The following is a 12,678-nucleotide window of genomic DNA, read 5'->3' on the forward strand; positions in this document are numbered from 1 at the left end:
GTAGGGAAAAAAATAGCAAATGCTTATCACAGCATCAAATTCACAAGTAAGTAACTCCCTGAGGTTTGCCTGGAGTTTAGCAAGTGTGAGGTCTTCAGAGTCCCATGCTGTTTCATGTTTGGATCAAGTCCCCTGGGGAAAGGCACAAGAATCCTGCAGAAGAGGATTTCACTGCCTTGGCTGGGGTCTCGAGTTCAGTGCATTGAGCCTACTGTGATTAGGTATCCACATATGACTCTTTGGTTGTTTGTTAATGACGTAAATTATGTCATGACATTAAAACAGCAAACACCTTTTTTTTTTTATTAACGATCTTCTAATAGATATAGACTTCTCTGACTCTTACGCAAATATATTGGCATAATCTGTGGCATGTTTCCAGGTATTGTTACTGTCTAGGTCAGATCACAGAGTCAGTGTGATGCATCCTGCAAGTCTGAATTGTTAGGGGGTATGTGAGTTTTTGAAGTTAAGCAAGTTTAATGAAAATGAAGCAGATACTTGTGGTATCTCTGAAACATTCCTGTAGTCTTTGGGAACAGATTGTTGTCAGTAAGGTGCAGAGTGCCTAGGTGTTTTCCATGTTCTGCTAACTTAATTTTAAGAATTTGCATATTCTTTACTAATGTTTTTTTTTTTTCCTCCTGCCTCTTTGTGGTAAGGATGTTGGATTTCGATTTGACACACTCCGTACCATCCTGCAACAGGAAGTTCTGCTGCAGGAGGATGTGGAACTGATTGAGTTCCTTGACCCCAGTATCCTGTCTGCAGGGCAGTGTAAGCAACAGGAAAACAGACAGCTTCCAACGCTACGCTCCCTAGCAACTCCTAATATTTGGTATTGTACAGAGAATATCTACTACTGTATTCACTGAGAAATGAGCAAAAAATATATTGTGTGTTATTTCTATAAAATGCGGCAATAAAGTAACTACTTTTTTCTCAGGTCTTTGAGTCTTTGGTCCCCAAATTTTTGTATTAGCATGCTTTTTACCTCAGGCATTTTATTGAGAGTGAGTTTTAATCTGAGATAGCTACATGAACCTGAATGGATACTTCCCAACCCTAATATATGCTATAAAGAGGAACTAATGTGTTTGATTAATTAATGAATTTCTAAAGCTATACAAAGGTGATTTTGATAAATGAGACATGATTGTGAAGGCTGATTGAAAAATGTTTTCTTTGCTCTCGTTTTTCATGAAGTTTGTTGGGGAGGAGGTGCAACTACTTTTCAGGTGTAGAATACCTGAAGAACAGACTAGAGAATATTTAAATAAGATGCATTCAAGTCAGCAGAAGCTGGTGAAATTCATCCTGGAATACTGAAGGAGATCACCACAGCACTGTCTGGACAATTACCACCTGTATTTGAAAAATAACAAGAACGTTGGATGTTCTTTCAGAGTTATTTGCTCGGAAATGGACAGGAATCAGTAGATAAAAACATCTCGTAATACAGCCCAGTGCTGCGTTTTCATACATATCTTAGGAAAATAGATAAAATCATTATGAAGACATAGCAGGTTAAAAAAACACAACTGTTTAAGTTGTAATATGTCATTATGTTCTATCAAACAAGAGAACTTTTGAACATAGATTTTTTCAGTGGTTTGACCTGGTCCTTGCACTATTCATTTTTTCTTTGACTGTTCAGATGACAAAGTACACTTACAAAATCTGTTAATATTGCTCAGCTAACAGATGACACCAAGTTTGTGAGTATTTTGACAGAATGGAGTTCAAAAGTAACTTGGAGAAATATCTTGAAATCAGTAGAAAAATCAATAAAGGCAAAAGTCTGATCCTACAATTGGGAAGGAAAAATCAAATTAACAAACACAAAGTGGTGAATTATTGGGTAGGCAGTACTACTTCAGAAAAGGATCTGCAAGTTGTTGCAGAGCATAAATTGGATGCGTCAGCAAATTGTTCAAAAACATGGCAAATCTCATCCTGGTGTCCTTGTTATATGCAGGACCCAGGGGTTTACTTTTCTGTCTGTTTTCCTAACAGCATCTGGTTTTGGATGCTACACTTGAAGAGGCAGAGGTAATTATTTAGAGACAATCCAGTGCAGAACAAGAATAACAGTGAGCTTAGAAAAAGTAATCTTTCAGAAATATTAGAGTGTGCTAGGATTGTTTGGCCAACATGGAGAAAATCAAGGTGGGATGGAACAGTGTTATGACGTGTAAAAGGTAGTTAATAAGAAGGTGGTGATCAGGCGTCATTTATTCTGTTCAGAAAAGGGAAGGATATGAGGAGAAATAATGCTATTAATTTGCCAGTGATTCAGACTGGGCTTGGAGGACTCTAAGGATACGTGTGAGTTGGAATAGCTACCTGGTGAGGTTGTGGAGTCTCCATTTTCTTCTTCAGTCTGTCCGTGGTGATCTGGATTAACCAGAAACTGAAAATGGACAAAGTGAGCTCTTAAATCCCTTCCAGTCTTTCATTGTTGTGATTCATTTTGTGTGTCTGTGTGGTTTTTTTTTTTTTTTAATGTCCTAAGGAAGTTATGGACTGTGTGTCAGTCCTTTTTAAAGTTAATTACATATGTGGAATATTTTAACTCTGTGTCTTTACTGAAACCTATCAGTAGCCCTGAAGAGTTAATACTTGTAAAGCTTGTTGATACATGATCACAAAACTGTCAAGAAAATACAAACCTAGAGATCTCATGATTTATTTTAGAAATGGGAAAACATTCCTTGTGAATACTTTCAAAACTAAATACAGGATACGCAGCTGTAAGGGGTGAAGAAAGTTAATACTTTTCTTTCAAAAAAACCTGAAGTATATAATGCAACTATAATACTATATATGAAACCTTGTATTTTCTAGCAGTTACTTATTTTCATTGAATTTTTCTTGATGAAAATAACAGCTTTATGAAGCTTTTAAAATGGCCTTGAGAAATAACTGGATTGAGGTACCAGTGACTCTTTTCTTTAAAGATTTTCAAAGGCTGACAATTTATTTAAAATTATTATTCAAGCCATATTTATAAAAATGTGTTAAAAACTAGTGGAGCATTTGTGTCCAAGTTAAATGAGTCAGACTCTGGAAAAAATAAAGCTGGCATTACTCGAGGATTTTGTTATCAAAAGAAACATGTCCTTCCCTACTGTACTTTTGAACCTGAAAGTGCAGATATTCCAGTTCCTACCCACCCTGGTTTATAATGCTGAGTAGCCAGATTTTTTTCTGTTTTCTTTTTTTTTTTAAGTCATATGTGTAGGAGAAACTGACCTTTCAAAGTGGTACATTATTCTTCTACTTGAGCTGTAAAAAAGCCAGAGAATTGTTTCCTTAGAGCACACCAGCCAAGTAATCTCATCTATATGTACATCTGAATCTGCCATTAGAAGTAGTTTTCAGCGTTCACAGCTCCCTTCAGGACCTACATAAAAGCCCTGTAATAAGATGTCATAATCTCAGATGTAACTGAAAGCTTCATGATTTTCTCAGTTGTTTGACCTCAGGAGTCTCTGGTTGATGACACTTTCTCTGTCTGCAGGGATGTGTCGCTGTTTCTTGCCTTTGTAAGTGCACTGCTTATGTTTCCTTCGTGGTGGAAGGAATCATCGTGGCTGCTGTGGGGACTAGTTCTGCTTGTCTATGCAGTCTTTCGACTGTGGGGCACATGGAGGACAGCCAAGCTGCAAATGTCCCTACGAAAATACTGTATCCAGCTGGAAGAAACAGTGGCGAATAGCCGAGCTTTTACTAATCTTGTGAGGAAAGCACTACGACTCATTCAAGAGACTGAAGTAATTTCCAGAGGATTTACCCTGTGAGTCTATATTTCACTTTATTTGATACACAGATCCGTTCAAGACAGATATCTTCTAAAATGGTCTTGTTACACTGTCTCCTATAACAAGTGGAATTACTGAAAAACATAATACTTAAAGCTTTTCTTTTATATAAAATAGTATAATTGCAATTCATATTAAAAGTACGAATTCTAACAATTCAGTGTTAATTCTCCTTCAGGATGCAAAGTTTTAAGTCTCACAAAACTTGTATGACTTTGAAATCTCCCACTCTGCTAGCAGTAAAATACACGAGGAAATGGATTATGAAGCAATTTAGTTAAATATTTGGGGGAGTCTTTTAGAGTGTTGGTTGTTTGAGAAGGTTTTGTACCTTATATTACCAGATGTGTGTAAATAAACTGACCTGCAAGTAATCATTCATATTTTAGAAAACAAGATGATGTGAAAACCATTCTATCTAACAAATAACAGTCTGAAGTTATGAGACCCCAGCAATCATCAAACATAATTTCCCACCTCAGATGAAGTTTACATTACTCTTTTTCTCACTTACAAATGTTGAGATGTTTAGGCTCTTAAATTAATTGTTTCTGGTTATTTAGCTCTTGTAGCTATTTGGTAATTTTTGCTCATTTGCTCTGTGAAAGGACACCAGAACACATTCAGCGTATGCAACGATTCCAAAGCCAACAGGCCCATCCCTGTACACTCTCATTGCCTTCCCCTTGTGACAATCTATGGTTAGATATGTACCTGTGCCAGGTAGACTTATGGTTAAAGGAGTTAGGAAATGCCAACAGCTAAAATCCGGTTGACTTCTTTCTAAAAAAAAAATAGAAAATTCTCTTGTGTGCACCAAGAAATTCTTTGTTCATGCCAGACCAACTATTCTGCGCTCAGGCTCATGTTTTTACATGCAAGCTTGAACTGTAGACTTAACATTTTGCATTAATTTTCTAGCTTAAGATACCTTCAGTATGCCTCACCAAAGAAACGTTTCATTCTCCCTTTGGAATGCAGAAGCATGTCTTCAGCATGCATAGCTATGTGTTTTGGTTTGGTTTGGTTTTTTTGCTGAGGAAGCATATAGTTAAGCAATAGACAGTCTTATCTTTGCAAAAAGAAATTATTGTTAGGGCTTGTCCAAATTACAGATGAGAAAAACATTTGGATTTTTTCTGAAGTTGAAGCAAACGAACTTGTGGTCAATGTCTAAATTGTTGGTGTCTTGTTCTTTTACTACATATCTTAGATAACAGATTAACAAAAAGCAGACTGGACTATAAGCTGATGCTTGATCTAATAACCTCTTTGCTTAAAACTTTGGCAAGCTTTTCAAAAGACTTTGGAGTATGGATGGAGTGGGGGAAATCTGACTGTGCCAGCACCCTCATTGGAGCAATTGCCCAGTATGAAGAAGTAGTGCTGTACAGGTTTTGGTTTGGTTCTAACTCCAGAGTGTCCTTTTCTGCACCCACATATGCAAGAGCTGCTGCTGCACAGGGCGCCTTGAAATTCTTTGCTTGAGGTAGTGCTTCATGTATGATCAAAAAAACCTAGCTCCTCCTTCTTTCTTCCAGAATTTTGCTTCAATAAACTTTCGCAGAACAAAGTTTAGTATGTTTTCCTGTAGTAACCTTGTCAAAGTCTTAATGCTTGTTCAGAAAGAGTCACATGACAATAGAAACTGTTGCATCTGAGAAGTTAAGGAGTCTCTTGTGTCATTTCACATCCTTAAAGGAATGGGATTTCACCCAGGTAGTGGCACAGCACCAGTGTTCAGTGATATGTATGCTGCTGATTTAATGTACTGCTGTCTCAACATAGTTTAGACTGTGCATTAACTGTGTGGTGAATGGAAAAATACTGAAGCTGATGTTTAAATAGTACTGAGTTCAAATTTTGGCTAGCTGTACTTAGGTAAACTCTGATATGGCAAGCCCGGGTGTGCCACTTTGGCCTAGAGTTCCTTGTGTTCCACCACTGTTTTTAATCTGCATTACACCATCCATTGATCACTATGTTCTCACAGGCTAATTTACATATGCTTTGAAATATCAATGGCTTTGCTTTCTTCTACTCTATTTGCCTCTTGTTAATTGATATTTGACTGTCTCTGTAGATGATTAATTATTCTTGATGAGCTTTTGGTCAATTGTTCACTGGTTTACTACTGTGTGGTAGCAACTACTATATGCTTAATCAACTGAAGCATGGTTTTGCCTTCATTCCACTCCCATCCAAAAACCCCCATAGCAGCCACTTAGGAAAGCAACTAAGAGGGCTGTCAGGTCTCTCTTATATCAGGCCTCTCTTATCAAGCCCTGGAACAAGCTGCCTGGGGAAGTGGCGAAGTCACCATCCCTGGAGGTGTTTAAAGGATGTGTAGGTGTGGTGGGGACATGTGTGAGGGACATGGTTTAGCAGAGACCTGGCCCTGCTGCATTAATGGTTGGACTCAATGATCTTAAAGGTCTCTTCCAACCAAAACAATTCTATGATTTTGTATTAGCTGCTCTCAAAGGCAACTGGATATTCTGATTTCAGAATGGCCTTCAGAACTGTTTAACGTTGCTGTTGACATTTCAGGTATGTCTGCATGGTACATGCTCTGCGATGCAGAGATGGCTGAAACCTTAGTTTGGATTACAGAAATTGTGTAGCCAAGGTAAAGCAGTGCTCTGCTCAGGCAGAATGGCAGTATTTCTGTCTTAATTGCTCCATTTGCAATTAGAAAAATTAAACCTGATCACAGGTTCAGCCTGGAATTCCTGGTGGGTAGTGAAAGTATGTCTGATGTCTTGCACATTATGAGATGAAAACTGTAGGAATACGTAATGAAACACTGCAGCAGTAAGTAGCAAGTAGTTAGTTATTTCCTTGTCTGTTGCTGAAATAGTTTTTCTCCAAAATGCTCCCTTTCTGCTATATTTTGCTATATCAAACTTCACAATCATATATTGATTTTTAAAGAACTGCTTTCATGTTGGAGTACAGTATTAGGTTTTGATCTGTATGTCCGTACAAGTTTGTTAAAAGTTGAGAGCCTATTTAAAATTTGGCTTGTGAGATAAATGGAGAAATAAGTCACTGTTGCAAAATGGGTTTGGAGAAGTAGGAAAGAGGAAATTCACCCTTAACCCTCTTTTCTTCTTGTTATTTGTGGCTGATACGCAAAGCTGATAACATTTTGTAAGTCAGATTAAAATATATAGAAGATAAATGGAACATGGGATATGGTATCTGGCACAGACATTTATAGGAAGTTATACTAATATAAGATTACTGGCATAAAAAAAGAGTTATTTTATAAAAAACACTGAAGCTAGCCTTCCCAGAAGGAAAGCAAATTTTTTTTTTTTTTTTGCTGAATACCGCAAGTACATGCTGTGTATTTGTTCTGTACAGAAGCTCAAAATGCTTACATCGCTGTAGCAGAACATAGACACCTTTCTCTTTTTTACGGTAGAATTTCACTCCTTTTCTTTGAGCCTGCTTCTGACAATACACCCAGGGCCTGAGTCTACAAACTGACGTGAGTTTATCCATAAATACTTCCAGCTGCTACCTTCAAAAGCTAGGGAAACATTAAGGGATTGGCATGTACTACGTTATATGCTGTGTTCCTTAGTGAAATGTATGGCAAGACTAGCATTTTAAATTTATATTAGAAATTAATTAGAAATTAACACAGTTTGGTTTATTTTATTCAGATTTTCAAGTACTTTATGAGAAGTTATATAAACCATTTTAATATAACTCACATAATTTAGTATGGTACACAGGTGTTCTTATATGGTGTTTCCACAACCTTATTCAATATACTGCAGGATTTGGCATGAATCTCCTTGTTAAATGTGATTAATGTGCTGATACGCGTCCAGCCTTGCTCACTGGGTGGGCTGCATTGATTTTCATATTTGATAGTGAAGACCAGAAGCTATTTCCCCTCCCAGTCAATGTGCAGCATGGTCCAGCTAAGAATGTGCAGTAGGACTGGCATTTTTCCAGCCGTGTGAGGTCTTCTGGCATAGTCAGCCCTTCTAGTCTGAGGGGCTAGAGAAACAGTTACCAATGCAACAACCCACTCAGTCTTGCCAGGTACTCTGTGTGTTTTTCCCTTTGAAGTGACCCTGACATGAAATCACCTCCTCACTGTGCTCTGGGAAAGAGGAGAACAGAAGCAGGCTCTCAATCCCCAAACAATTAATCACAATGCATCACCCTGTGGTCCCCACTACGTCCGTTCCTGAGCTGATTCCAGTGAAAACAGTCCCAGGAAGGGGAGTGCACTTAGGCTATTTTCAGTGCCTCAGTCATAGGTTTGGCATCAGACTGTATATGAATAGATATAACTGAATATTAGTCCTTTTCTCCTTTTCTACAGCTTAACGTTACACAGACATGTTTAACATTTACCCAGTTCACAATTCAGTTTATTTCCAGATGAGGCAATTTCTTGCAGTTCTAAAGCCATTCTGAAGTGTATTCTAATAGGCAAATGGCAGAGTTTCTTTTAAATGGCATGTTTACCTGAATATGTGGCCACCAAAATGCGTTTTCAAATATGCTTTTATAGTTGCGCACGTTTAATGTTTTTACCTGTCAGAATCCCACAGACATTCCCACTGTCATTCATTGCATGATGATAAAATCCATGTCACCACTCAAATAATATTTCTGTTGATCTAGAGAAGATTCTGCATGGAAAAGGTTGAAAGAATATAGTGTTTTGCATTAAAAACTATATGTAATAGCACATTTTTTGCTGCAAAAATTATTTAAAGAACAAATTTGCATATGAAGATGTATATGTTAAATAGCTGTGTGTTAAAACTTCCAAAGCTTACCAGGCTTTTGATAGTTTTGTATTAGAGATAATGTTATGGCCTCTCTACCCTAAATGTATCCTTTTGGAAAACTTAGGAGAAAACCGATGTCCTCAGGAGTTTAGCCATGGCTCAGGTGAAGCAGAATCAGGCTGTCTACTGAGGAATCCTGGCTGCTTATCTGAAATTCTGAAAATATATCATTGATACATTCAGGATTTTTTTTTCCTCTCATAGCTATTAAGTGGTTTGAAAATTTTTTCTGAATAATGGAATAAGAAAACTGATGTACTGTCTTTAAAAAATACTTTAGGACATCTGTACAGTTGTATCACATTTTACTTTTCAAGTTTGCTTGACAGGGTCAGTGCCGCTTGCCCATTTAATAAAGCTGGACAGCATCCTAGTCAGCATCTTATCGGTCTCCGGAAAGCCGTTTATCGATCTGTCAGAGCAAACTTTCGAGCTTCAAGACTGGCTACTCTATACATGCTGAAAAAATATCCTTTTTGTAAAATCCCACAAGTTCAGGTATTCCATGTTACTTACTTGTAATTGTGCAGTGTTTAGTATATCTGGAAACATATGCTGTCTAATATCCAAACAACATAAAGGAAAAGGTATCATAGTAAATCGAGAGTTATGCTTAGTTTGGACCATTCTTAAATTTTTTCTCTTTTTGTATACTGTGCAATGTGGGATAATATTCTGAGCACTGAAAACATTGTCCCAGTAACTGACACCCATGCCTTTGGTCTAAGTACTGATAATGTGTTCCAGAGTCCTTCAGGATATTGTTTAAAATTGCTCTTAGCCATCTTTTTCCCTTGCTTCAAAACATCCTCTTCTCTGGACAATATGGCCTTTCACTAGACATCCCCATGTTCAAAAATGTGAGTTGATTTCCTATTTTAGAGAAGCTAAGTGAAACTCTGATTACATTAATCAGCCAAAAGGCACATTTAAGATCAAGGAGTTTCTTCTCTCAATTAACGCAGAACACTTTGTTGAGATTCCATTTTGTGAAGCGTCATCTGTATTTCTTTGGTGAATAATCAATGGGATAATCAAGAATCACTTCTAAGAACACAGGAAGAGAGATCTGAAAATAGGATCAGTTAACATGGCCTTCCCAAATATCCTCCAGCTTGAAGAAAGTCAGTCCAGCAGTGGTTACGACAAGTGTGTAGATTGTTGCTGTGGCTTGGGAAATTACAGGTTCAAGGAATATTGGTGTGGATTAGACTGTCCACTAGTTTCATAACTACTAAACTTAGGGAATGGCTTTTAAATTAAGGAATGGGAGAGAAGAAAGTTTTGTTTACTTTAGATAATTTTACATTTATATCTGTCTTTGAAGAATTTTTAAGGGGGAAATTCCATTATACCGAGTTGTCATGCACATAGCACAGTAGTAAGGGCCAGCAGAAATAAATAGCCAAAAATTTATTGAAGTGTCACGTATAAAAATAGGCTCTTGCCAAATGGAAAGAGAACCATTGCGTTTGTGCAGAACATAGTGGCAAAAACTGTGGTAGCCTATGAGATAAGATGCAGGTTGGGCCAATTCTGCAGTGTGTGAAAACTGAAAGTAAGGAAGGCAAATAAAGGATTCCTCCTCTCCACCAGGATAATTAAGAGCAGCTCTAAGGTAGTTTCGAGTTGCCTTAGTTTGAATTTTTTCCTGTGTTATTGTGGATGCCTGAAAATGTTATGTGTATACCTGGGTATTGATGGCAAGGAGCATCTTTCAAATAGATTCCAGTGCCTTGTGCAATTAAACATTACTCTTACACTGAAGGGGCCAAAGATTCCTTCATGTCAAAAGCATTCACAGCTGTCACTTGTGACAACTTTAAAGCCGTTGTCCATCATCAGATTGTTAGCACAAATCTGGCCTACAGCAAGGAGAAAGAGGAACTAGGCAGATTAAATAAAGGAGTGAGATGATAGATTGAAGGAAAGGAATGCTGATAAATTAAGTTAAAGGAACTTCCATCCAAAGTCTGAAAATGAGATACCAATTCTGGCTTTTACAGTTCTTTTTATTAAGTTCTGCTTTGCACAAAATCAGAAGGTATTCTCAACTTTAACTCTTCTAGGTTATTTGAGTATGAATTAATGAATTACTATTTGAAATTTGCTTTTTCTGTGCATTGTGAGAGGCATAAATCCAGTAGCATTATTAGTGATTTACACTGGCAACAGCAAAACAACATGCTTTTATTAGAGGAAAAAGATATTAGAGAAACATTCCAAATATTTAAAATTTGGATTAATATTACAAAATAACATTAAAAACCCATGAAACCTGTTTTCCCTTGTTAGTCATAATACTGTTTAAATAAACTTTGTTTTACTGGATATTGCTTTGCATTTTTGTTGCAGAGGAGATGTATCTCTGTATTTAGGCAAGTGAAAAAATTATTTTTGCTTGGAACAACATTCAGTAGGAATTTAATATTCAAAAGACTTTCTAGTCTCGAGGGCAACAAAAATCAAATCTTCCCAGCTAATAAACTAAAGATCAACTGTTAGTTCCATTTTAACTGATGGCTGATCACTTTTTAGGGCTGTTTTTCTCTTTAAAGGAAGTAGTAATTTCTTAAGAGCATGAGCAAATGCATAGGACAGGCACTACTTTGAACCATGGAGTGTGCATTTCATGGGAACATTTATGTGAATGTATAAATGGGAAAATTAACTTCCGTATTAGAATTTGCTTTCCTTGGTTGATGGAGTCCCAAGGAGTTCACAAGGAGGTTGCTGAAAGTGGGAGAAGCTTGAGAAGTTGCTGAAAGCAAGATTAAAGGGATGCGAACCTGTGCTGCAAGGATATGGTGGGCATATTTTAGTCTCTCAGAATTCCCAAAACCATGGCTTTGCTCTAAATCCACATTGACAAATGTGGCCAACACAAGAGTCCTGTCGCGCATAATGGTCAGCTCAGTGCCTCATCCTGCTCTTGGAGGAACGTGCAGATCTACACATTCCACGGAGCCATTGCATGTCTGAAACTTGATTCGTTATCACTACTCGCTTCAATAAAAGTAGAGGTTTAGTGATATTTGCTTGTGCCTAGTGTGCCCCCTTTTAGCTAGACAGCTGCCTTCAAGTGAGCAGAATAAATTAATACTGTCCTAATTAAAATTTGTTCCCATGTAAAATAGAAAAAATATACAATTATACTTTAGTCTTATACCAGGTGTTTGTATCGAATTAAATGAGATGGAAAATAATATTCCTTATATTTAATGTAAGGGACAGTTGGGTACTTGCAGAAGCAATTCAGCATTTTCTCAGGCTGTTCTTACTCTGATTTGATCATACTGACAAGAGTACATTGCTCAAAATCATAGAAGAAAAAGTCAGAAGGGATAAAAGAGAAGAGTATTTCTCTTAATCTGGAAGATAAGGTTATAGCAAGATGCAATGGCTGAATGCTGAAACTAAAAATTAGACATTTGGGCTTAAGAATTTTCAGGATGTTGCACAGACCAGTCACTACTATTTAACAAATCTCTGCTCTATACTGCATTGAATTGTGTAACAACTCAGGCCATACTTCCTTCAGTCGGCTTGCTAGTTGCTTAATAGTTTTATACTTAAGAGCCTTAAGGGTTCTGCATCATGGGAAACTCTTATTTAGTCACTGACATGGAGGAAATTTTGTAGCTTGTGTTACTGGATAATGTTAGTAGTCTCATCCTCAGCTTGTGCAACATGGTGTGATACTCCATTTGCATTGAACTGTGTTGATAGGTAGGACTTGAGTGTTGGACCACATAAGCTGAAAAACTTTAATTTTGTTGTGAGCATAAAGTGTTGTTCTCTGATGGCAAGGCATAAATGGCATTATAATAACAGACATTGGATATCAGTATTTTAAACTGAGTGATATCTTACCTCGTTAAGGTGGAATGGATATAAAATGCATTCTATGTCTTAGAGATGCACTGAGCACAGGGAAACTTCCAGCAAAAAATCATTCCTTCTCCTATGTAAAAATTTAGTTATTGCATCATGAAATGTTAGAAAAACACATACCTTTTAACTTGGGAAAG

The 12,678-nt window shown here is 37.2% G+C and overlaps 1 protein-coding gene across 1 annotated transcript in view; it reads left to right on the forward strand.

Moving 5' to 3' along the window:
* VEZT (vezatin, adherens junctions transmembrane protein) overlaps window positions 1-12,678 on the forward strand; it is a 39,962-nt gene that overhangs the window by 9,358 nt on the left and 17,926 nt on the right. Inside the window, exons 3-5 of the mRNA XM_010132397.1 lie at window positions 663-838; window positions 3,524-3,799; window positions 8,965-9,114. Coding sequence (XP_010130699.1) covers window positions 663-838; window positions 3,524-3,799; window positions 8,965-9,114 — 602 coding nt within the window. The remainder of the gene's footprint in view (window positions 1-662; window positions 839-3,523; window positions 3,800-8,964; window positions 9,115-12,678) is intronic.

This window comes from Buceros rhinoceros, unplaced genomic scaffold (assembly GCF_000710305.1).
Source record: "Buceros rhinoceros silvestris isolate BGI_N320 unplaced genomic scaffold, ASM71030v1 scaffold10063, whole genome shotgun sequence".
Classification (NCBI taxonomy): Eukaryota; Metazoa; Chordata; class Aves; order Bucerotiformes; family Bucerotidae; genus Buceros; species Buceros rhinoceros.